We start from the raw sequence: 26,999 nt of genomic DNA on the forward strand, positions 1-26,999 counted from the left end.
GTGTTTTTGGTAACTGGGGATGAGTGCTAGCAAGATTGCGAGTTTTACTCAGTGCACATTGTGCTGCATGTCTGTATGCCTGGATGGATCTGTCCAGGGTCCATACATATGTGGCGGATGTGAGCGAGTGGCTTTTCTGGAAGCTCAGATTGGAGATCTGGAGAGGCAAATTGCAACACTGAGGGAGATTGACAATCTTGAGAGGAGTCTGAATTTAATGGGGGCAGGTAGTTGAGTGGAGGAGATGAGCAGTTTATGAGCAGGCACATAGCTGGGTAACAGTGGGGCAATGGAGCAGGGGGAGGGTAGATGAAAGGTTTAGCTAGTCCTGATTTTGTGCAGCCTAACAGATTTGCCCATTTGAGTGAAGATGTTGGGAGCATGAGCTCAGGAGTAGCTGTACTGCAGGAAGCTGTTCCTTCTAACAGCCGTGGGAACAGCCCCTCTAGTACGGTGGGGTTGAGAGTGTAAGGAAGGCTTGACAGGTTGTGTTGGTGGGGACTCTATTATTAAGAGAGTAGATAGGGTAATCTGCCACTCTGATTGTCTCAACCGGACAGTTTGCTGTCTCCCGAGTGCTCGGGTCTGGCATGTTGCCGGCAGAGTGGAAGAATTATTGGGAGGGGCTGGGGATGACCCAGCTGTCATGGTCCATATTGGTACCAATGACAAGATCAGTGGAAAATGGAAGGTCCTAAAGAATGAGTTCAGGGAACTAGGAAGTAAGCTAAAGAAAAAGACCTCCAAGGTAATATTTTCAGAAATATTACCTGTGCCACGCGCTACAGCAGAAAGGCAGCGAGAGATTAGAGAGGTCAATGCGTGGCTCAAGACTTGGTGCAGGAAAGACGGTTTTTAGTTTTTGGAGCACTGGGGCGATTTTGCACTTGGGTACAACCTATATAGCCGTGATGAATTGCACCTAAACCGAAGAGGGTCTGCTGTGCTGGGGGATAGGATGGCTAGAAGGTTGGAGGAGATTTTAAACTAGTAGTAGGGGGGAGGGTCAAAGCAACCTAAAAAATCGAGAAAGGATAGAAAGGAGATGGGCTTAAGCTCAGTATAAGGAGGGTGGAGAAGGCGAGAGGGGAAAGCTCAGAACAGAGAAGGTATGTAATATTGATAAAAAATTCACAAAAAGTGCAAATGATAATATTAAATGTATGCTTACTAATGCAAGCAGCCTATATAACAAAATGAGGGAACTAGAGGCAATGGCATACACTAAACAATATGATATACTATTCATAACAGAAACATGGTGGGATGAGACACATGACTGGGCAGTTAACTTAAATGGGTATAGTTATTTAGGAAGGATAGGAAAAACAAGAAGGGTAATGGGGTATGTTTGTATGTCAACCATGAGTTAAAGTTTAATCTTAGGCATGTGGAGTGTGACACGGACAAAGTGGAAGCTTTATGGGTAGATAACTGCTTGGGGCACACAAAGGGAAATCAATTATTGGTTGGGATATGTTATTATCCACCTAATGTAAATATTAATGAGGAAGAACAGCTGTTAGAGCAAATTGGGAAAGCTGCAAATCGGGGTAAAATGTTAATTATTGGAGATTTTAATTACCCAGACATAAATTGGGATAGAATGACTAGTACTTCAGCAAGGGGAATCAGGTTTCTGAATGTGTTAAATGACACCTTCATGTCACAAGATGCTTGTCTGGATCTCGTTATAACAAACAATGTTGATCTTTTGACCAACATTCAAGTATGTTGGGAAATAAGGAAATAGCATTTGGGAAATAGTGATCACAATATGGTAATTGTTTAAATAAAATCTAAAAAGCAAAAGCACGTGGGGTATACTAAAACGTATAATTTTGAAAAAGCCAATTTCAATAAGATTAGGGCAGCTCTACAACACATCGACTGGCACAAACACTGAGGATAAATGGAAACTATTCAAACAAATATTAGAAAGGTAAATTTCTCAGTATGTACCACTGGGTAATAAATATAAAAGAAGCAAATTGAAACCAATGTGGCTTAGTAGAGAAGTAAAAGAAGAGATTAAAAAAAGGAAAAGGGCATTTAAAGCATTTAAATCGGACAAGTCATGTCAAATGAACCTAATTGCTTTCTACGAAGAAGTAAGTAGAAGTATAGATCAGGTTGTTCCAGTGGATGTGATCTGCTTGGATTTTGCTAAGGTATTTAATACGGTTCCTCACAGTAGGTTAGTCTTCAAACTAAAAGAAATTGATGAAGATGAATATTCTTGTTCTTGGGTAGAACATTGGCTTAAGGATAGAGTACAACGAGTTGTCATTAATGGTAAATTTTGACAAAAGTGGTAAGTGGTGTCCCTCAGAGTACTGTTTTGGGACCACTTCTATTTAACATATTTATAAATGATCTCAAAATAGGCATTGAAAGCCATGTATCAGTGTTTGCAGATGACAAAGCTTTGTAAAGTAATACAATGTGAGCAGGATATTGCTTTGCTGCAGAGGGATTGATTGGAGGACTGGGCACTTAAATGGCAGATGAAATTTAATGTAGAGAAATGCAAAGTTATGCACTTCGGGGTCAAAAATGCTCAAGCAACTTACAGTAGTGAATTAGGGATAACCACACATGAGAAGGATTGGGGAATTGTTATAGACAACAAATTAAGCAGCAATATGCAATGTCAATCTGCAGTTGCTAAGGCCAGTAAGGCTTTGTCATGTATAAATAGGGGCATAAATTCTTGGGATGAGAATATAATTTTGCCTGTTTATAAATCACTGGTGTCTTACACCTTGAATATACTGTGCAATTTTGGGCACCTGTTCTAAAGAAGGATATCATGGCACTAGAAAAAGTGCAGAGACGAGCTACCAAATTGATAAAAGGAATGGACCATTTTAGTTACGAAGAAAGTTAAAAAATGTAAATCTCTTTAGTTTGGAAAAATGGTATCTCAGAGGTCATATGATAATATTATACAAATATATTTGGGGACAGTACAAGCCATTATCTGGAGATCTATTCATAAAGAGGGCTCTACATAGGACACAAGGTCACGCATTTAGGCTGGAAGAAAGGAGATTTCATCTAAGGAGATTTTCATCTAAGAAAATGTATTTTTTACAGTAAGAGCAATAAGGATATGGAATTCCCTGCCTGAAGAGGTGGTTTTATCAGAGTCCATACAGATGTTTAACCCCTTAAGGACCAAACTTCTGGAATAAAAGGGAATCATGACATGTCACACATGTCATGTGTCCTTAAGGGGTTAAACAGCAATTGGATAAGTACTTGCAAAAAATAACATACAAGGATATAATTTCTTATTAGTGGGGTAATAACTGCTTGATCCAAGGAGATATGACTGCTATTTTGGGGTCAGGAAGGAATTTTTTCCCAGTTTGTTGCAAAATTGGAAGCGCTTCAGACTGGGTTTTTTTTGCCTTCTTTTGGATCAACAGCAAGAACATATGTGAGGAAGGCTGAACTTGATGGACGCAAGTCTCTTTTCAACTATGTAATATGTAACTCCATGCATTATAACCACTGTGCGCTGTAGTGGATATGGTGCCCTGAGTACCAGGGCACTATCCACTGGTAATCTGTCAAACCACTAAAATGATGTGGTGTTGGGCACCTGGCCTTGCAGTCTTAGGTGGTCTTATAAAGTGGAATTAATTTGCTGGCATTGCATTACAAGGTTTAGACAGTTTCCTTTGGCTGTTGTAGCTAACAACTCTCACTGCAAGGCATCTAAACACACAAATATGACGTGAATGGGTTACAACTTCAGAAAATCACATTGGGTTCATTTGATGTTACAGTGCTCACTAAACCTGATTTGATTGAACAACATTTGCATTCCTTTATGTGCACAATATATGCATTTTAAATAAATTCTTCTTTTAGGAAAATGTAAAATGTCATTAGGAACTCATAATTTCCCGTTTCTACAATTATAACCATGATTTCATTTTGATTCAGTAGTGCCGTAAAAAAGCAGGCCTGGCCCTACCATAAGACAGCACAGGCGGCCGCATAAAGGTGCACTGGTGGGCGCCTAAAGGTGCACCGGCCCGGGGGGAGCACACAGCGTTCAGTCATTGTAGTGTGATCGAGCCACGGACCACGGTAGAGGAGCGTCTGTATCCTCTAACCAGTCTCACAGAGAGTGCCAAACTACTTCCTGCCAGACCAGGGAGAAGAAAACAGAAGTTCCTCTACCACAGTCCACAGCTCAGCCATGCTACATGAGGAGGGGCTGGGAGGAAGAGACAAGGTACTGGAGGGAGGAGAGAAAGAAATGGGGCTGTGGAGAGGAAGAGGCACACAGAAGGGCTGGGAGAAAGAGACACAGAGTAGCTGGGGAGGGGAAAAATAAACAGACAGGGGTTTGGGGAAGAGGGGCAGGGAAAGATGCAATAAAGACAGGCAGGAGCTTGGGAAGGAGGAAAAGAGACAGACATGGGTTGGGTTGGAGACACCCAGAGGGGCTGGGACACTCACAGAGGGGCTGAGAAATACAGAGAGGGGCTGTGGGGGGAAAGAGATACACAAAGGGAGGCTTTGTAAGAGACAAACAAAGGGAAAAATGTGGGGATAAGATATAGTTAAGAGGAGTGTAAGACAAAAGGGAGATACGATACTTTATTGGGGGTAAGACATTCAACAGGGAGGATAAGAAACACAAAAGGGGTAAGAATTGCAAGAGGAGGATTAAGTGACACACAGATAAAAAATTATTTTTGGGGAGAATGGATGGGGGATGGCAAAATGTATCTTTGTCCATGTAGCCACAAATCCTTGTACTGGCCCTGCTTACATTTTCTATATCTCAACTCAATGGAGTGCACTTGAGAAGACACGGAACTTGAGAATAGTAAGGCAAATGTTTGCTTTAACCCCTTAAGGACCAAGCTTCTGGAATAAAATGGAATCATGACATGTCACACACGTCATGTGTCCTTAAGGGGTTAAAAACTAAAAAAACTGTGTGGCTGAGAATTCCTATAAAATATTTGTTAAATGCATGCTACATAATATTCAACTGTAGGTTATAACAGAATGGCACGATCATAAAATAAACCATGTCAACAAAGAAAAAAATGAAATGACCCATCTTCAAAAGTCTGCATACCCTTAGTTCTTAATACTGTGTATGCCCCTTGAGCATCAATGACAGCGTGAAGTCTTTTGTTATAGTTGCCCATGATGCGCTAATTCTTCCAGGTGGTATAGCTGCCCATTCGTCTTGGCAAAATGCCTCCAGGTCATGCAAAGTCTTTGGTCGTCTTGCATGAAACGCACTTTTGAGATCTCCCCAAAGTGGCTTGATGATATTAAGGTCAGGAGGCTGTGATGGCCACTCCAGAACCTTCACCTTTTTCTGCTGTAACCACTAGAGGGTTGTAATGGAGGTGCAATCCTAAGACACAAAATCTCCACTGAAATCCTCTGGAGCTGGAAGAAAGCACTGGTCAGTGATTATAGCCCATTCCCCCAGTAATTTGACGACACACAGTTCTGGGAGTCATCTGACTTTTATTTGGCCACTCACGGCTTTTTATGCATGGCCACTTAGCATAGGGTCTCCACAACAACATTACAGGTTTTTTTTCCTCAAGAGTCTCAGGGACTGAGAGATAATCTGCATAATTCAATTATCTCTCAGTTACAGGAAATACATACAATATTGTAAATCACCCCAAAAACATAAGAAAATAGTACAGGAACCCCACAAGTCCGATATCCCCGAATTTGCCCTGGTCTGAGCACTCAATATATCCAAAAAGTACTCAGATCGGTTTGGTAAAACGAAATTGCCATTCAGGAGAAGTTTTGACTGGCTGGCCATGTGGTGATGCCCCAAAAGGGTTCCAGAGAATTCAGGACAGCTGCCGGTCTCTGTTCGGGGGTTCCTGCAACAACACTGACGAACGCTCCCTCTGGCTCCTAAGTAGCAAATGCTCCCCTCAGTAGGTAGTTCCTATCTCATGAACGTGGTTCATGTAGATGGTCGGGAAAGTGACATATACGCTCTCCTTGCAGGGGTTCGCGAGCGCGTATAGCCGAAAAGAGTTCCACGCGCTCGACAAACAAGTACCGCTGCCTGTGTTTGGGAGACAAAATGCCCGCCATGCACTGGATTACATGCGTTCGGTTATACGAACGGCAGCCACCCATGTAAAGCACTCGAGTTAATCCTTTAATTGCGGTTAACAGCCAGGGGCGGTCGGTGTTCTGAGCCAATAAAGAAGGGGAACACACAAGTTTTGCTCGGTTAACAAACAGGATGCCAGGTCCGCCACAAGGGTCTACTTGGCCTTGTACTTAGGGTCATTATAATGTTGGAAAGTCCAAGAGTGTGCTATGCTCAGCCTTCATGCAGAAGAATGCAAATTGCCATTATTTTCTGATAATATGCTGCATTCATCTTGCCATTAATTTTAACAAGATTCCCAGTGCCTTTAGAGGCCCCCCCCCCTTCTTCCCCCTTAAAACATCAGTGAGCCACCACCATGCTTCACAGTGGGGATGGTATTTTTTTCACTACAGGCCTTGTTGAACCCTCTCAAAACACAGCACTTATGGTTGTGACCATAAAGCTCTATTTTGGTCTTGTCACTTCAAATTACAGTGTGCCAAAAGCTGTGAGGTGTGTCAAGGTGTTGTTGGGTATATTGTAACCAGGCTTCTTTGTGGCCTTGGTGCAGTAAAGGCTTCTTTCTGGCAACTCGACCATGCAGCTAATTTTTTGCTCAAGTATCATCATATTGTGCTCCTTGAAACAACCACACCATCTTTTTCAAGAGCAGCCTGTATTTTTCCTGAGATTACCTGAGGGTTTTTCTTTATATGCCGAACAATTCTTCTGGCACTCGTGGGTGAAATTTTTCTTCGTCTACTTGACTATGGCTTGGTATGAAGAGATCCTCAAATTTTCCACTTCTTAATAAGTGATTGAACATTACTGACTGGCATTTTCCAGGCTCTGGATATCTTTTTATATCCTTTTTCATCTTCATAGTTCCATTACCGTGTTATGCAGGTCTTTTGATAGTTCTTTTGTTCTTTTGTGCTTACCATGGCTCAATATGTAGCCTGCCCAGTGCATCCATGTGAGAGCTAACAAACTCATTAACTATTTATACACAGACACCAATTGCAATTTAAAAAGCCACAGGTGTGGGAAATTAACCTCTAATTGCCATTTTAACCTGTGTGTGTCACCTTGTGTGTCTGTAACAAGGCCAAACATTCAAGGGTATGTAAACTTTTGATCAGGGCCATATGGGTGATTTCTGTTATCATTATGAATTAAAAGGAGCTAAACAACTATGTGATAATAGATGGCTTCATATGATCACTATCATTCAATAAAATACATTTTTTTGCATGATCAGTCATATTTTCTAAATCAATGCCAAAATGTCACAATTTCTGTGAGGGTATGCAAACTTTTGAGCACAACTCTAATCCCTGTACATCCTTTAAAGTTTCCTCTTACCTGGTTACATTGTGCTGAACTTGAATACAGTCCTTGGAGGATATCCAGAGGAGACAAGTCTGTGGGAGAGTAACAGATGGAAATATATTCTGTCAGTACAAAATCCAGTTGTTGTGTATGCTTTAATAAGCTGCATAACTAAAAAATATTACAGGATCAACATATCAGAAACTTTTTACATTGCAGACAGTTGGTACTAGAGTTCTCCATTTGTCCTGGTGTAAAATATATTTTGGCTTTTCTAAAACCCCCATCCATTGGGGGTCTCAAAGTACCATCCCATGGGTCATTTCCAGGCACCTTCCCAGAATAGAGAAATATGTCTGCATTGCATGGTGGCCAACATGATCATCGTGCTGTGGCTGACTATAATAAAATATGTCTCCATCGTCCCATTCTTGGGAGCTTTGCTCATGGCAGACATGTGAACATTCGGTGACCACAGCTTTAAGCCAGGGAGGCACCAAGGGTGAGCCTGAGAGCCTGAGGCCATGGTGTTACAAGGGAAGGGAAGAACCTTGACAATAGCAAGGGAAATACCTAGGATATGAGAATACACTGGAAGGTGAAAGAAATACTTTGGGGCATTAAGATACAATGAAGTGTGAGGGAGGCACCTAAGGGGAAAAAGGATTCAGCTGGGGTGAGGGATATAGCCAGGGTGAAGTATATGCATTTGGACAAGAGAGATAGTTTTCAACATGGAAGTATGGTAGGGGTGAGGAAATATATCTATGTTAAGGAGTGTGTAGTTGTGTGAGTGTGTGTAGGGGGACTGTGTAGTTGTGTGAGTGCGTATAGCTATTCGTCTGTATTGCTGTGTTTAGTTGTGTCTATTTGTTTATGGGTATGTGCAGTCGTATGTTGTACATGTGTACATATGTATGCATCTGGCAATATGGACCTCCCATGGGATAAGGCAACTTGGCTAGTGCCCCCATGTTATATTTGACTTTGAGACTACTGCACTATCCCCTCCATGTTCCTGGGCTACTTCCTTTTTTTTTTTTTTTTTTTTTAACAAAACTAGTTTCCAATCTCTTTTATACATTTTCTTTTGGATGGCCATCTGAAGATTCTGGCTGTACCCATATGTTTTGATCATATACCCTGTTTGCACTAATTGCATATATCCAAAGTGTCCCTATTTAGGAGGAACAGTCCTTATTTCGGGCCAAAATCACTCTGTCCCTCTTTTATATCCTAATATCCCTTTTTTCTAAGAGCTCCATATTGTTGATGTGTCTGAGTATATAATAGAGCATTGTCATGTTAACATATTATCTGTATCATTTGCATGTTACCTGTATGCAGATGAAGAGTATTTGCGTGCAAGAAAAAAATATTTCCAGTGGTAACGTGCAAGGCAAAACCGCATCATAACCAGTCTTAAAGACGAACAGAAGAACACTGCTTACTCCAAAAAAGACCAATGAGGCTGCATTAAAAGGATAAGAAGTTGTTAGAGTAAGATAAAGAGCTGCTAGATAGAAAGATATTTACATTAGATGATCCGCCTACAGACTAAGAGTATAATGAATTACAAATACATCTTTCAGAGCATGCGCAGTCACTTGATATGGTGATTTGTGATGAGCTCTTTAGAGCTTTGCCTTGAACCACGCTTGCCAACTGCGCTGAATCTAGTAGCATTTACCATTTAGGACCATTGTATACACAATGGTGGCACCAGCGAGGGGAGGAACTAACCATAAGTAAATGCTGTTATGTTTGATCAGGAATTTTGTTTTAATAACTAGGAACAAATCTCTTCACACTAATGACAAAGTGTATCAATCCGGCATTCTATTTAGTGTGGACTGCTCTAACTTACCTCTCTCATAAAAATAGGATGCACTCGCAGGTCTTAGTAAAAACAAAGAGAACGTTACCTGCGCTCTGGCCTAAATCCCTATGTACATTTAAACAAAATGGAGGATCTTTAGTTTTATTCCAGTGGCCATTTGAATATAAGCTCACCTGCCACGTCAAGGCAAGCCCCAAAAGGTGAGTCCTACTCTAGCCATTAGATTTGCTGATATCAGCCAATAATGTCCAATGAGACAGGAAGGGGTATTTTCTAAACTCTTTCACATTTAACCCTTTATAAGGTTTCTACACATACAATAAACTTTGCTGGTATCAGACAAAGTGTAAACATCTCTAATGAGACAGGAAGGGGTATTATATAAACCCTTTCACATTTAACCCTTTATAGGGCTTCTACACACACAATAAACTTTGCTGGTATCAGACAAAGTGTAAACATCTCTAATGAGACAGGAAGGGGTGTTTTATAAACCCCTACATACTTATTAACCCTAAATAGGGCTATAAAACATACAAATCACCTTGCCGGTATCAGCTAAAAGGCAAATTTCTCTGTTGAGACAGGAAGGGGTGCTGCCCCTACATACTTATAAACTCTTAATAAGACAAACATAGGGCTCTTGCAGGTCTTAGGTGACTGGTGTATTTATTGAAAAAAATCAATGAATAATTCATCATTTCTGTGTACAAAATAATCAACGTTTTGGCCCTTTTGGGGTCTTTTTCAAGATCATGGATCTTTTATTTTATATTAAGGGTCAGAGAAGAAACAAATTCCATACACAGATGTAATACTGGCATTTTACAATGTAAAAGTAAAACAAATTTAAGGTAACAAAGTCAAATGCTAAAATGAAAACAATTACAAGTTAGCATTGACAAGTGGTTAAGTTTTAAAAACTCAAAAATGATTACCTTTAGATTAAAAGATTATATGTGTGCATTGGTTAAAAAAACAAAGGGAACTGATCATGTCAGAAGCCTCCTGGTTGATTAACTGAGTTGGATACACAATTATATAGCATTTATTTTAATAATGTGCAGATATCTCACCTTCTGTATGATGTTCATCTGATACTTGCTGTACCATTTATATCTGAGTATGTACTACCGCACTACAAAAAAACTAAAAATAAAGCGAACTGGACAACAGAATTCAAATTGTATATCTTAGTGGCAAAGGTACTGAATATAGGACCTCGTAAAAGAAAAAGTAAAAGATAGATCAAGGACAGTTGGTTAATATGTGTAAAAAAAAAACTTGCGGATAAGTTGTTTAGAGCACAGCGGCCAACATCAATCCAGCTTAATCGATCGCATACAATTTTGTGGTATCATTTAAGACTGGTATTTAGATGGGAGTTTTCTGGATTTGACTCAGCTCTGGATCACTCTGATTTCTGGAATCATAGAACTGGTCTCTTTTTACTCACTTTCACATATTTCTGTATCCCTCGACCTGTACCTATTTACTCTTTGTCTGTTTGTACACTATATTCCATACTTTCTCATGTTAAGTCACTCTAATATACTTTCTTCCTAAATATAGGATATATACTCTTTGCCATTGAGTTTGTGTGTTTGGAAAGGCCTACCTTGACATTTATGCCCTGTAAGACATGGAAAACTAAATAAGGTTTTCTGCATAGCAAACTGTTTATTATTTATTCTAGAGCAGGGTTTCCCAATTAATTTTTCCCTTGGAACCCTTTGACATGGTATAGCAAAACTTTGGAATCCCCACCCTCCCCCCCCCAAAAAAAATGTGTGCTGTAGAGTAGCGCAGGGCAGCGCACACCTTTCAATGAGCAGAGTGTAATGTTCTCTTTTTCTGGCAAATTCCTTTTATATCTGGTTAAATTGTTGACAATTGTATTTGCATGTCTGCAGTTGCATCAAGTCAATTTCAATACTTTGTTTTTGTTGCAGAGTAAAGTGAGAATCCAGTTTCACAAAAGTACGTGCTGACAATTCTGGGTATTCTTTGCGTAAATCATGCCAAAAAGCAATAAGAGAAACTTCTTTAAATTTTTGGCTTAGTTGACTGGCAGAAGTTATATCTATCAGATTCTCAAAACCTACATCAGAAAAATTGGCTGGCTTATCTTTTATGAATGGATTTTGAACCCACTCATTATTGTTTTCATTCAAGAATGGAAAATACTGATTAATAGATGTGATTAAATGGCGAAGATATAATTTTATTGCGAATTTCATGTTCAATTTCTGATTCTTCAAGAAAATCCTTAAGTGAATGGGCAAAAAATTCGGTTCGGCACTTCCAAAATTCGGGACTTCAGCCATTCGGAACTTCGGCAATTCAGCACTTCGGTTCGGCACTTCCAAAATTCTGGACTGCGGCAATTCGGGACTTTGGCAATTCCCTAACCCTAGCCCTACCCCTAACCCTACACCCTACCCAAAACCCTAACCCCTAACCACCACAACCACTTACAAATCTAGGGGTAGAGTTAGGGGTAGGATTAGGGGTAAGGCTAGGGGTAGAGATGGGTTAGGGATAGGGTTAGATTCCTGTCATCATAATTTTCCCTCCCTCTCTTGTTTTGCCACTTTTCAGAATCAGAAGCACTTTGGCACTTTTGAAATTCAGCACTTCAGCAATTCGGTTCGGCACTTCGGTAATTCGGCACTTCGGCAATTCGGACATTTGGATGCATACGAATGTCCGAATTGACGAAATTCGTCCGAATTCACATTCGGAAGGAAACGAATTGCACATGTCTAGCAAAGAGTTAAAATTATTTTGCTCAACAGTGTTTTTTGTGTTTTTTCCTTGGAGTAATAGACATATATAATTTAATTATGTAAATATGTCTGCAAGATATGCTACTGTGGATAACCACAAAGTGTTTGTTAATCGATCAGATAATCCAAATTTATGATCCTGGAAATATGCAAACAACTCTTGATTCATTTCAAACATTCTAACAAGGACTTTACCTCATGATAGCCAATGGACTTCTGAATGCAAAAGCTGAGCAGAGTGATGACTACCCATATCTTCATATATCATTTTATATAGTCGTGACTGTAATGGTCGACTTTTTATAAAATGTATAATCTGGACCGATTCGTCTAGCATAGTTTAAGTGAGATTTAAATATTTTTAGCTACCAGTGCATGTCTGTGAAGAACACAGTGAGAACTGTTTTTTGCTGCAATTCTTATTCGTGTCACAGTGCCTGCCACTTTCCCAACCGTTGCTTTTGCACCATCACTGCACACATCTACACATTTGTCCCAATTTATACTGTGTGTGCTCATAAACATCTGGATACAGTTAAAGATGTTCTCACCAGTGGTATGAGTTTCCAAAGTTTCACACAGAAGCAAGTCTTCTTCAATCTGTTTGTCAAAATTTTATCTAACAAAAACCAACAAAATTGAAAGTCCTGGAACATCTGTGGAATCGTCTAATTGCAGCGAGTACCCATCACATTGATGCAGTCGAGAAATTAGTTCAGTATGGATGTCATCAGCAAGATCATGAATACAGCACAAAACTGTGTTGTTGGGCGGTGGCACAGCTTAAATTTTTTTACTCAACTTCTCACTTAAAATACATGACACTGGGGGCGGGGCCCGACCGCCATGTTGACCGGTCGCGGGCTGGAGAGGCTTCTGCAGGAATCGGCCTAATTTGGGAGAAAATACCAAGCTTAAAGCCTGACTCAGAGCCAAGAGGCCACCTCTCATGTCCGGGTGGTTGCCGGTGCCAATGCAGTCCCCGAGATTGGGAGCTTTGCAGCCCCAGGGGAGATGTGAGGCTTCGGGGTCTGCGGCCTATGCAGGTGGAGAGCGGGGCGGACGGCCGCCGTCCTGCTTTGGAACCTGGCTGCCGTGCAACAGGGGGACTGGGGGGGTTATCCCGGTCCTCACTGGAGGGAACCACCGCCTAATTCTGACCCTCTGAGCCCGCCTGGCAAGCCCGCCTGGGCACCAAAATGGCGGAGACGCGACTGAAGCCGGGAATTGCATCTGCAGCTACCTGCAAGCAGCTCTGCCCACAGGACCACAAGCAGAATACACCATGAGCCTACAGACAAGCACCGGACCCTCTGAAAAGCCCCTGCTTACCCACCTACAGATCAAGCCCGGCTCCCGACTGCCTTCCCAGACGGGATGCCCCCGGGGTGGAAGCCTGCCGGCGGCGTGATAATCGTTATACCACCCGAACAGAAGCAGACACCAAACACCAGGAGGATGAAGGAGCAGACCACAGCCAGCAAACGCCGCAGATCTACCAATAAATACACCCCAGAGGCTGCAAGATCGGACGAAATGGGCGACACACAGCTGCATCGACTAACACTTGGGGCACACACTCAGCCATGAAAAGGCATCGGCTGACTTGGACTTATTACCAGGCATAGTAACCACTGTCACTCAGCCTCCTATGCCCCAAACGAACTCTCATGAACCTCAACCACTGTTAATCTGCCTAACATGCTCTATAATCAGTGAACTAGATAAGTCTGCTCATAGATATGGATGTTAAACTCCTAGCATGTAGTATAACATAGGGACCATGCAGGCTCCTTCCCCGGGCAGTGCACCTCTGAGGGCATACCAGTCTATTTAACTGACACCCTCCCTGCTGCTGCAGATGTATCCCAGCTGAGATGGGCATCACAGTGCAACCATTAGTTTATACCCTGTTAGCCTCTTATGCGCCCACACCGAACATAAGGCCCAGCGGCTACCCTGCCGAACTAGTAATCACAGTTTAGTGTGTCACTTTATTTTGTATCATTTCAGTACACTTAGCACAGTAGGTTTCATCGCTAACCACACTTAGTGGAATCGCCTCCATAACTTATCAGGCATGGGCCACAGGGCTCAAGCCAACCTTTAGTTTGATCCAGCCCGGGTTAAAAATACCTGATTGGATTCATAATAGTTATTTGTTTTAATTGCACCCACGTACTATGTATTACTAAATTGTAGCATCGCTGGTTACACTATCTCATCATGTTAAGCTTCGTTAAACCTCTTGAGAGTCAAGAAGTATTTTCAGTTTCCTTATAAGCAACTACCTAGCAAGATACACTCACCTTTAAAAAAAAAATGTGTGCATGTCATATTAACGCCATATTACTGTTATAAACTGTTTGAATATGCATAGATTCGCTCTGCTATTGTGGCAAGGCAAACCCGTTATATGTATTATCTGCGCATCAAAAATAAAGAATTACAAAAAAATTAAATACATGACACTATTTCTTTTTCACATTTTTTTTTAGTGATTCCCCAATTGTGTGTGCTTCTCCTGCAAGTGCTATGCGGTAACTCACTCTGTAAAAAGCCTCTGTGACTTTTTCATTAGCATTTTGAAATTTTTTGCTAATAAATTGTTTACTCTTCTGATACTTCTTTAGCTTTCGCTTAAAAAAAGTAAACGTCTTTATCTTTGTACTCTGCGTGGTGTTGGTGAAAATAACAACGTCATTTAGCAGGTGCTAATGAACTGTTTGGCAATATTTTATTGCAAAGTATGCATTGTGCTTCAGGACAATCTTCATTTCTGACACTTGAGAGTCCAAATGACAAGTAGCTATCATCATATTTTCTTTTCTTTCTTTGAGAAGAAGATTGGCTAGCATTGTGCGATTTTCTTTGACTTGTCACTTGTCTCTGCTATTTGAGGAACAGTAGGTACAACAATTTTGGGCATGTTTTCTGGATTTTTTTGTTGTTTCTGCGTTCTCAGTTTCTAGTGCCGAACAGGTAGAAGCATTAATATTGTTTCCTGCTTCAACCAGCTTTCCAAATTCATGGTTGTTTATTGGTTAAAAAAAACAACAAAAAAAACTGTTTACAAAAATACAGATCTCACAATCTGACTGAAAAGGATGCTGATTTTGATAACGCTCTTAGAAAGAACTGAAATTAAGCAGGATTTTTGAGTTAGACTTGCAGCAAAAAGATTTGAAAACTTTGAAAAATACAGCTAACCGTTTTTTGCCCCTCACACAGTCTTTTAATGCCTCTGACAGAGTCTTTCAATGCCCATAACAGAGCCTTTTAATGTCCCTTATAAATCATTTTAATGTTCCTAACAGAGAATTTCAATGCCCCTGACAAAGTTTTTCAATGCCCCTGACAGAGCCTTTTAATGTCCCTTATAAATCATTTTAATGTCCCTAACAGAGAATTTCAATGCCCCTAACAGATAATTTCAATGCCCCTGACAAAGTCTTTCAATGCCCCTGACAGAGCCTTTTAATGTCCCCGACAGAGCCTTTTAATGTCCCTAACAGAGAATTTCAATGTCATTGACAGAGTCTTTCAATGCCCCTGACAGAGCCTTTGAATGTCTCTTACAGAGCCTTTAATGTCCCTAACAGAGAATTTCAATGCCCCTGACAGAGCCTTTTAATGTCCCAGACAGAGTCTTTTAATGTCCCTAACAGAGAATTTCAATGTCCCTGACAGAGTCTTTCAATACCCCTGACAGAACCTTTTAATGTCCCTAACAGAGAATGTCAATGCCCCTGACAGAGCCTTTTAATGTCCCTAACAGAGTCTTTCAATGCCACTGACAGAGCCTTTTAATGTCCGTTGCAGAGCCTTTTAATGTCCCTAACAGAGAATTTCAATGCCCCTAACAGAGCCTTTTAATGTCCCTTACAGAGCCGTTTAATGTTCCTAACAGAGAATTTCAATGCCCCTGACAGAGCCTTTCAATGCCCCTGACAAAGCCTTTTAATGTCCCTTACAGAGCATTTTAATGTTTTTAGCAGATAATTTCAATGCCCCTGACATAGCCTTTTAATGTCCCTAGCAGAGAATTTCAATGCCCCTCACAGAGTCTTTCAATGCCCCTGGCAGAGCCTTTTAATGTCCCTTACAGAGCCTTTTAATGTCCCTAACAGAGAATTTCAATGACCCTGACAGAGCCTTTCAATGCCCCTGACATAGCCTTTTAATGTTCCTTTCAGAGCCTTTTAATGTCCCTAGCAGATCATTTCAATGCCCCTGACAGAGTCTTTCAATGCCCCTGACATAGCCTTTTAACCCCTTAAGGACACATGGCGTGTGTGACACGTCATGATTCCATTTTATTCCAGAAGTTTGGTCCTTAAGGGGTTAATGTCCCTAGAAGAGAATTTCAATGCCCCTCACAGAGTCTTTCAATGCCCCTGGCAGAGCCTTTTAATGTCCCCTACAGAGCCTTTTAATGACCCTAACAGAGAATTTCAATGCCCCTGACAGTCTTTCAATGCCCCTCACAGAGTCTTTTAATGCCCTTACAGAGCCTTTTAATGTCCCTAACAGAGTCTTTCAATGCCCCTGACAGTCTTTCAATGCCTCTTGCAGAGTCTTTCAATGCCCCTCACAGATTTATTCAATGCCCCTAACAGAGCCTTTCAATGTTCCTTACAGAGCCTTTTAATGTCCCTAGCAGAGTCTTTCAATGCCCCTCATAGAGTCTTTCAATGACCCTGACAGAGCATAATAGAGAATTTCAATGTCCCTACCTAACAGAGCTTTCTAATTCTCTACCTAACAGAGCTTTCTATGGCAATAACAGAGCTTTAACTATCAGCTCCACTCTCTATCACTGCTCTACCACGAGTGATAGAAAATGGCTGCTGGCAGGGCTGGCTGGCTGACTGCTGGCGGTCTGGCTGACGGCTGGGATGGCTGACTGACGGCTGGGCAGGCTGGCTGATGGCTGGGCGGGTGGCAGGGTGGGCCCTGACGGCACGGCGTGCTGACGACAAGGCGGAACACCAATTGGGAAACGCTGCTCTAGAGATTAAATAATACATAATATAATCTTAATATGCCTATATGGAACTGATCACATATTTTATTGAGCAAAATGGAAAATAGTTTTAAGAACAGCTATAACAAGGAAGAATCTGGGAAGAAACAATTTTGTACTTGTAAGTGTATGTGACAGTACCATAACCACTAAAACCACTAAAATAAGTTGAAGTAATTATAGTGCTATAACCACTATAGTGCTTAAAACCTACCTCGCAGCGCTAGAGCTCCTGCATGGTGGTCCTTAAGTAGAACTGCATGTGTTTTTTTGCGGGTGTACAGCAGGTGGTAGAGCGACCATGCTGAGCTAACAAGCATGAGTACTGACAAGTAGATCTGGTAGCTTTCGGCGGCCATAGAACTTTTACTTAAGATCACACTACTTATTAGAGCAGCTCCTACAAACACCACATTCACAGTTAAGAGCCCAGAGAAGAGTCGCCCAGAGCCTTGTGCTCGCCGATGGTGAGTCTCGGCAGAGGTACAATTGCGGTGAAGCCATGAATACTCATACTGTATTGGTAGACCCTCCGAGGTCAAACAGATGCCTTCCCGATTGATTGTCATTGCCTGTATGTGAAGAAGAAAAAAATCATCATATACCATCATTTGAAGATCTAAACGTTCCTAAAAAAAAGTATTAGGAGAACACTCAATCAATATTTCTTTAGAACATGTCAGGGCTATTTACTAAAGTGAAAATTCAAAGTAAATTAAAATAGAATTTCAATTTTAAAGCCAAAATAGCCAAACTATTAAAATTATCTAAGGTAGCTATGCTTCCATTTCAGCTACTTTGGTTTAAATTTAAAATTCATTTTTAATTCCACTTTGAATTCTCAGTTTAGTGAATAACCCTATGTGGCTTTATAAGATGCGCACAGTACATCTTTATGAAATAATTTAGCACCCTTCTTTTTTTCTTTTCAAATTATTTTTACTACATATTTTTCAAAACAAATTTTGTGGCCATAAAGCTTTATTTTGGTCTCATCACTCCAAATTACAGTGTGCCAGAAACTGTGAAGCATGTGAAGGTGTTGTCAGGCATATTGTAACCAGGCTTTTTTGTGGCATTGTCGCAGTAAAGGCTTCTTTCTGGAAACTCGACTATGCAGGGCATTTTTGTTCAAGTATCGTTGTATTGTGCTCATTGAAACAACCACACCGTCTTTGTGGGAAACTAACCTTTAATTGCCATTTTAACCTGTGTGTGTCACCTTGTGTGTCTATAACAAGGCCAAACATTTAAATCTATATAAACTTTTGATCAAGGCCATTTGGGTAATTTCTGTTATCATTATGATTTAAAAAAAAAAGCAAAACAACTATGTGATAATAAATGGCTTGATCACTATCCTTCAATAAAATATTTTTTTTTGCACAACAGTCATATTTTCAAAATAAATGCTCACATTTCACAATCTAGGGTATGCAAACGTTTGAGCACAACTGTATCTGCTGATGACAGGATTGTACAAAAACAAAAGAACATGTTTTGAGGGTTGAGAAAAAGAGATTTTACCAACAGTAGAAATGTTTCTTTACAAAAAAAACCAAACATATAAAATATATTATACTGCCTAATTGTCTAAATACATTTTGCTGTCAAAATCAACAGATTTTTTTTTTACTTGTACTAAATGCATTTTCAGCAAAACAATATATTTATTGTGATTAAAGGAACACTATAGTCACCTAAACAACTTTAGCTTAATTAAGCTGTTTTAGTGTATAGATCATGCCTCTCAGGTTTTACTGCTCAATTCACTGCCATTTAGGAGTTAAGTCACTTTGTTTCTGTTTATGCAGCCCTGGCCACACCTCCCCTGGCTCTGACTGACACAGCCTGCATGAACAAAAAACTGGTTTCACTTTCAATCACATGTAATTTACCTTAAACAATTTTATATCTTGCTCTGTAAATTGAACTTTAATCACATACAGGAGGATCTTGCAGGGTCTATCAAGCTATTAACATAGCAGGGGATAAGACAATCTAAATTAAACAGAACTTGCAATAAAGGAAGGATAAACTTTAGATGACTCTTTACAAGAAGTGTTTAGGAAGGCTGTGCAAGTCACATGCAGAAAGGTGTTGCTAGGGTTCATAAACAAAGTGATTTAAATCCTAAATGGCAGAGAATTTAACACTGAGACGGCATGGGCATGGTCTATCCACCAAAACTGCTTCATTAAGCTAAAGTTGTTTTGTTGACTATAGTTTCCCTTTAACCCCTTAAGGACGGTGGGCATTCTATGCCGTCCTTGGGGACCCGGATCTAAATGCTGGTGGGCGGCATAGAATGCCCAATCTGTCCTTTGTACCGGGTCGCGGTGTGGGAACTCATCTGGGAGCCCAGGGAGTCCCCCTCCTTCCTCTCCGGCCTCTCTGGGCCATGTGATGGCAAGGTCCTTGTGAGGACCTCATGATCACATGGACGGCATAGCCGTCCATAGCAATGCCAGCAGGGGTAGTGCCTGTAATGACAGGTACTCCCCCTGCTGCCTGAAAAAGATAAAATAAAAGTAAAAGATACAGTTTAAAATAAAATATATACTTAGATCATATATATATATATATATATTTATTACATATATGATCATCTAAGTATATATATAGAAGGCTTGGCCTGTAATTGTGGGAGGCACTTAATTTCCCTATTTAAACCCAGTGAGCCCCTGCTTACCTGTCTTCGACGATCTCGGAAGTGCTTCAGTGTACTTCCGGTTTACAGATCCGTGACGTCAGTTTCCCGCCCGCCGGCAGCCCGGTTCAAACGCCCTGCGGCTGTATTCGTGAGTATAACGCTTTTGCCTTACACGGACGGCATCGAAATCGTAAGTTTAGCCCTGTCGCTCACGGGCTCGGATTCACTCCGCTCCTGCATTTTCTCGGTCAGTGTAACACGTTCAGTTACACTTACACCTCGTAGTCTCGTTTAGCCGCACCGGGTTGCCATACGTTTTTCGTTCAGTTGGTGCAATACCTTCATTCTGTTCCGTTTTCTGGATATTGTTCACATTTTAAGCTTTAATTAGTAGTTACGTTTTACAAAAGGGGTTTAGGCGGTTTGTAGTATTGCCCAGTATTCTAAACTTCTGTATTTAAAGTAGTTTATATGGTCCCCTTAAAGTCATAAATAGCTAAGTAGGATAAATAGGGGGTATGTTGTTCCATTGTTTTAAATGGCTGTTCATGTCCTATTTTTTGTTGTAGTCCTTACTAGTACTGACACTTCTCGCAAGTGGCCCTTCGCGGGTATACGTGTTCGCAGCTTTGTTAAAGAGTTCCGTTGGTTCCCTTCAGGATAATACTCCTTTATTAGGTCAAGTAAAGTTTTCCTTCCTCTGCAGGTATGTTATTGGTGTGTCCTGGGGGGGGGGGGGGGTTCGAGGACTAGTTGTAATTCTCCCGCCAACTTAGGTATATTCCCATAGGCCTCTTTGCCTATAAGTTTAGAGGTCCCGCAAGGCATAGGTCAGCCCTTACGTTCGGAGGTTCAGGCCAATCGTCCCAACGCATAGCTATAGCCTTGCTTCAAAACTTAGTTAGGGCCTCACCAGTCACGGCCAGACGTTTTACTTCTTTTTCATGTCACCGAGAGGCCAACACCCCGCCACCCACCTCAGTGGCACCAAGGCCCCACGAGCCAAATCATAGTTAGTGCCTCTCATAGCCACTTGGCAAGTAGTTAGGGCCTCATCTGCCACCAACGAAAGCTAAGCTAATACAATTTCGCCTATGGGCACTAGCCCCCCTTAGAATGTCCAACGCTTCGCTGTTAGAAGACAATCTGTCGGTTACCAGCACCCCTCTCAGGTCGGGCACGCAGAGAAGGCAACCAACCCCTCCAAGTCCAGCTTCCAGCTATCGCTCCTGGACTATCCCTAAGATTACCGCTGAACTTAAAAAGAGGAATATCCCTTATCCGGCTTCAGCTAGGAAGAACGAACTTTTCGTTTATTAAACTCTACTGAGGATAACGAAAGGCCTGGCCCTAGTTCACAGGTTAATGTACTTAATAGCCTGGCTGAATTACACGCCATGATGGCCTCCCTAGTGTCCTCAGTTGCCACCATCAATAACAGATTGGATAACCTGGAAGCTAATAATGTTCCTACAGTCCCCGAGATTCCCGGGCCGGTTGTCCAACCCACACCCGCCCTAGGAGGTAACAGTAACCCTCCACCGGCTAGGAAAGTTACTAACGTTATTAATCCTATTCACCTAATACCGCAGTCTCTCAGACGTGACATCATAGAGGGAAAGGATGTTAACTTGGCCTCGCTACTGATAGCGGCTCAAGACGTGGTAGAAAACAGGGCGTACACGTTTGAGGATCTATCAGTAGTAATGAGGGCCAGAGACCCTAGGTTGAATAGGAAACTTAACATTCCTGAGTTTGTCTTGGCATTTGGCCTATACAGAGACGTTATCTGTACTGCTTTTCCCCTCCGCAGAGAGGAGCTAGATTTGTACCTACACAAGGTCATAGAGCTAGCTTATAAGTACGGGGGCTTTGCCTTTTACGACTATCACAAGTCATTCTCCTCTAGGTCAGCCGCTTCATTGTCTCAATATAATGCAGTCACGGACTGGGGTCAGCTAGACACAGAGTTGTTTCTTATGCATTTTGCAGGTCTCAAAACCCCTTCCTGTGCCATATGCTCGTCTGCAGCTCACTCCATTAATTTCTGTCCTGAAAATGTAGCTATCCCCTCTACCAGTAACGCCAACTCCGATTTTCAGTCAACTTCCAACCAGAAGGAGATTAGAGACAAATTAGGCAGGCCAATAGTGTTCTTGGGCAAAGCTCAGGTCTGCAATAATTTTAATGCTGGGGGTTGTAGTTACAGTGCTTGTAGACTGCTGCATGTGTGCTCGCTTTGTTTCAGGGCACATGCCAAGACAATGTGCCCTAACAAATTGTACCCTAAAAAGGCATCCACTCCAATAAACATACCGAGTTTGCAACGTTACCTGGCTAATCATCCTTCTTTACATCTGGTGGAATTTCTCACGTCAGGGTTCACTCACGGGTTTCACACAGGCTTTGTCTCTCTCCCCTCAGGCATCTTGGAGTGCCCCAACCTTCAGTCAGCTCTCACAGACCCCGACACCCTACAAGTACTCTTACAGAAAGAAGTAGATAACGGCTTCATGATAGGCCCTTTCACTACTCCTCCTTTCTCCTCATGGAGAACTAACCCTCTAGGTATCGCCACTGGGAAGTTTAACAACAAAAAGAGACTTATTATTGACTTTTCTGCACCACACGCCTCTCCCACACCTAGCCTGAATGCACTAATCCCGTCAGAAGATTTTTCTCTTCAGTACGCTAGAATCGATGATGCCATTCAAGCGATTATTAACTCCGGGAAGGCAGCCTGGTTAAGTAAGTCAGATATTACTAACGCCTTTAAGTTACTTCCCATTCATCAATCACTCTGGCATCTGCACGGAGTTAAGTGGCAAGACAACTACTATTTCGCTACCAGGCTTACTTTCGGCTCCAAAAGTAGCCCCAAGTTATTCGACCTGTTCGCCGAAACCTTAACATGGCTTCTCCTGAACTTCTGCAGATGCCCAGTTGTCATTCATTATTTAGATGACTTCCTCACCATTGAACCTCACCACTGCACTCCACGCAGCCTTAATCACTTGCTCACGCTCTTCAAAGATTTAGGTGTCCCCGTAGCCCAGGACAAAACTGAAGGTCCCAAAACCGAAATTACTTTTCTGGGGATTACACTCAATTCTGTCACCATGCACGCCAGCCTGCCCCAGGAGAAAGTAGACCGAATTCTGTCTTACATTAGCACCTGCATGTCACTAGGCACTTGCACCAGGAAACAGCTACAGTCACTTTTAGGCTCACTTAATTTCGCCATGAGAATAATTCCACAGGGTAGGTCTTTCATTTCCAGGATCCTTTCACTTTTGCACGGTCTCCCTGACGATGACTCCACTACACCCTTAGACGAGTCAGCTACAGCTGACCTGAGAATGTGGCAGCTGTTCCTTTCCTCGTGGAATGGCAGGTCACTGTTTGTTCCCCCAGTTTCCGACGATTCCCCAGTACTCTGGACTGACGCTTCAGGTACCTTAGGCTATGCGGCCATATTTGGAGACGAGTGGCTGTACGACTCCTGGCCGGTTGAAACCACGTCACTCGAGAGTTTCAGTACCACCTCCTCTCTTTTTGAGATCTACCCTATCGTAGCAGCAGCTTACACGTGGGGGGTAGAGTGGAGGGGGCAGTCAGTCAGGTGTTTTTGTGACAACTTAGCTACCTGTAACATCATCAACAAGGGCCGCTCTCAGTCCCTCACGATCATGAACCTAGTCAGGAGACTCACTTGGCTAGCAGCTAATCTCCAGTTCTGCATATCCTGTGTTCACGTCCCAGGTATACAAAATACTGCCGCTGATGCTCTGTCACGCTTCAATTTGCAGGAGTTCTTCAGACTACATCCTACAGCTTCCCAGCAACCCAGGGTACCTCCAAAATTCGAAGACCTGGTAATGCGTTAAGCTCTCTCTTACAACTAAGCGGCACGCTTGCTCAGGCGGGTCTATCCCTTAACACGAGGAAAGCCTATTACAGAGCATATGAACTGTTTATGTGTTTCGTTCGTAATTACTGTGTAATAAATGTTTTTTCTGTCGAAACCATGGTTGCTTTCACAACTTTTTGCCACTTTTCTCTTAATCTAGCTTACAACACAATTAAACTCTACTTAACAGGAATCCAACACTACATGTTAACCTCCTTTCCCAACAAGTCTCCTTTCCTATCTTCCTACCCTCTTAAAAGTGTCCTCAAAGGCATTCATAACTTGTCAGTACACATACCCACTAAACGCCTTCCCATAGATAGTAAGCTGTTTAAGAATTTGTCCGATGTACTCGACACGTCCCCTTTCGAACATATCACAAACCTCGTTATCAAATCAGCGGCTTATCTAGCCTTTTATGGTTTCTTGAGACCCAAAGAGTTCACTGTAGAGAGAGCTTCTGATTTCAGCTCGTGCCTCCAAAAGAAACACTTAATTAAAAATCTAGATCACTACACTTTGTCCGTTACCCGTACCAAAACAAGCCAAACAGGCCCACCAGTGGTAATTAACTTTTATCCCACTTCTACCAAATGGTGTCCCGTCCGTGTATTGGATAAGCTAGTAGCAGCCCAAGCTAATTCCGCTCCTGATAGCCCACTTCTAGCTATACTAGGGAAACCCCTGACCACAAAAATTTTCATGCTTTACATACGCACCCTTTTACTCCGCTTGGGACAAAACCCACGTTCATTCTCGGGCCATTCTTTTCGCATTGGAGCAGCCACAGCTGCCTCAAGTAATCATGTACCGACACACATAATTAAAAACATGGGGAGGTGGAAATCGTCCGCATACAACAGATACATTCCCAATCCAGAGAAAGAGATAAGGCTGGCTTTCTGTGATATGACTAAATGATGTACCGCTTAATAAACGCATTTTGTTTTTAATGGTTATTATTTTTGCCCTCTTTTACAGGCCTAACCTTACGTCAGTTTCGGCACACCTCAACTGACTTGCTATTAAGGAACTACTTTTTTAAACCCTGTTTTCCTTACGTCCTCGGAATGTGCCGTACACAAATAGAAGGCTTGGCCTGTAATTGTGGGAGGCACTTAATTTCCCTATTTAAACCCAGTGAGCCCCTGCTTACCTGTCTTCGACGATCTCGGAAGTGCCCCTCCCACCGCACCCTCAATTTTATCATTTTCCTAGGTGGGCCCTCTTTTACAGGCCTAACCTTACGTCAGTTTCGGCACACCTCAACTGACTTGCTATTAAGGAACTACTTTTTTAAACCCTGTTTTCCTTACGTCCTCGGAATGTGCCGTACACAAATATACACATATACATACATACACATACGCTGTCTAAGTGTATTTTTTTTTTTTTTTTTAAATTCTTTATTTTGGTTGTGCGTGGTATAACAAAAAGCTTGTTCAGCCACAACAGCGGACACAAGCAGTAATACATCAAACAGAGGAAACATAACGTGGCATGTAATTATACCGCACATTTTAGTTTTATGAGAGAGTCTAATAGGGTCCGCCGTTTCAACAGTGTGCTAAAGATTTATAAGACATTCGACAGTGTCACGTCGCCATATAAAAACTCAGGTATATCACATTTTGACACAAATATGGTATGAAGTTAACAGCACGTTATTAAATGCGTGATGATCAGGCTAGGCAGACGTGTCTAGGCGTTGTTCTCAGCAGTTTAAATTGTTAACGAATCAATGCAAAACATAACGACAGGTAAGAGTTAAACATTTTCACCCCCCTACATAACACCGCTTTGCTATCTATACATAAAGGTCTATATCTATACATAAAAGTCTAATGCTGCGTCAAGGGTTAGTGTGTGAATACAGGTTACATTTAAGTGTAAGGAGGAGTTTACAACGTTTATGGGTACACATATGAGTTGTGTTGAACAATTGCGTAAAAGAATTTGTATAGTCAGTTGCATAGTGCTGTTGCTCAATTAAGTTGCAGAAAATGAAGATAATAAAAATACAATCAAAAGAAAAATTGCATTGGCTCCGTTTACATATCTGTGATATAGAGCGATTAGGTGGAAAGCTTGCATGAGCCAGTGGTCTAAAGCAGTTGCCTAGTGTGTCTCATAGAGCGGTAACATTGGCCCACAACTGAGTACTATGGTTTAGGACCAGTCAAGTAGACTTAGGGCAATTAAATACTAGCATTTGTTTTTTTTGTAAATTGAGAGGTAAACAGTCAATACATAAACGTTGAATGGTTATAAACTGAAGTTAAAGAAAAGCATATATACAACTCGTAATGGGTGAGAAAATTAGTAAAATAATAGTAGAATAATAGTAGTAAGGGCAGCTATCACAATGCTCAAATACAGTGTGGGTGGATGGGAACATCTGAACCCGGGTAGTGAGTTGTGCTGTTAACGCTAGTGTTGTTGTGCCCTGTCTGGGAGAGTGAGGAAGAGGGTAGATGGCATGTCAAGCACGTTAGTAAGGCAGGTGTGAGTGTTGCCGGATGGTCTTTGGCAGTGGAGCAATTGCATGAGAAGCTTTGTGTGTTTATATGACATAAGCAAGCTGACGTTAACTAGGCTGTGACGTCCGGGGATCGGTCAGCTACGCTAGTAATGCAGTGAGAGATATTTACAGTAAGCCCGTGAGAGGCGTTAGCATAGGGCGGGCTAAGCAATAGCCAGGTTGTGGCGTGTAAGGATTGGGCCTGCAGTGCTAAGTGCATGCGGTACCTCTAGCTTTCCAAGCAAGGGGGTAGTGTGAGATGTGTGATGGCAGGCTGTTCTACAGCTAGGACTAAGATAAGGGAGCATAGCCATCGCAAGTTATATAGCGTATAAAAAAAAAAAAAACAACAACATATGCACTTAATAAGTCCCGCTCTCTCACCCGGACGGGCGCTGGTATAATAATAAAAATAAGAGTAAAAATAAAAATAAAAGGAGTTGCAAGCCGATTCCTGATGTCATCCGCTCGCTTAGTTAGATAGGTCCATCCGTGGCTCAACGTGATGGGTGTCGTGTTTGGGAGCACCGGGTGCCAATAGCCGACTGTCCTGAGGAGCTAAGTATATGATAGGGCGGTAATTGCCCTGGTAGTGGCCGTCCATAGGCAGTCACTTGAACCATCGGGACCGGGAACATAAGAGTCTCGGAAATGCAGGTAGTCGTTCGGGTTAGAGTTCCCGTGTGTACGGGCCAGAGCCCTGGGTTATGGCACCTTCAGACTTCTTTGAAGTGCAGGTTGTGGCCGCGTCTGCCGGTAGGTCCGATGGCCGCCTGGGGACAAATTCCGGAGCAGTAGCAGTTGCCCAGCGTG

The 26,999-nt window shown here is 41.9% G+C and overlaps 2 protein-coding genes across 2 annotated transcripts in view; one reads left to right on the forward strand and one right to left on the reverse strand.

The window, feature by feature from the left end:
• LOC134566151 (proton channel OTOP3-like) overlaps nt 1–26,999 on the reverse strand; it is a 73,040-nt gene that overhangs the window by 34,054 nt on the left and 11,987 nt on the right. Inside the window, exons 2-4 of the mRNA XM_063425857.1 lie at nt 17,317–17,674; nt 8,785–8,918; nt 7,481–7,539 (exon numbers count right to left, since the gene is read on the reverse strand). Coding sequence (XP_063281927.1) covers nt 7,481–7,539; nt 8,785–8,918; nt 17,317–17,671 — 548 coding nt within the window. The 5' untranslated portion in view covers nt 17,672–17,674. The remainder of the gene's footprint in view (nt 1–7,480; nt 7,540–8,784; nt 8,919–17,316; nt 17,675–26,999) is intronic.
• Nucleotides 1–26,999, forward strand: part of USH1G (USH1 protein network component sans) — a 784,266-nt gene that overhangs the window by 25,188 nt on the left and 732,079 nt on the right. The gene's annotated exons all lie outside the window — the stretch shown is intronic.

The sequence above is a fragment of the Pelobates fuscus genome, chromosome 6, assembly GCF_036172605.1.
Source record: "Pelobates fuscus isolate aPelFus1 chromosome 6, aPelFus1.pri, whole genome shotgun sequence".
Taxonomy (NCBI): Eukaryota; Metazoa; Chordata; class Amphibia; order Anura; family Pelobatidae; genus Pelobates; species Pelobates fuscus.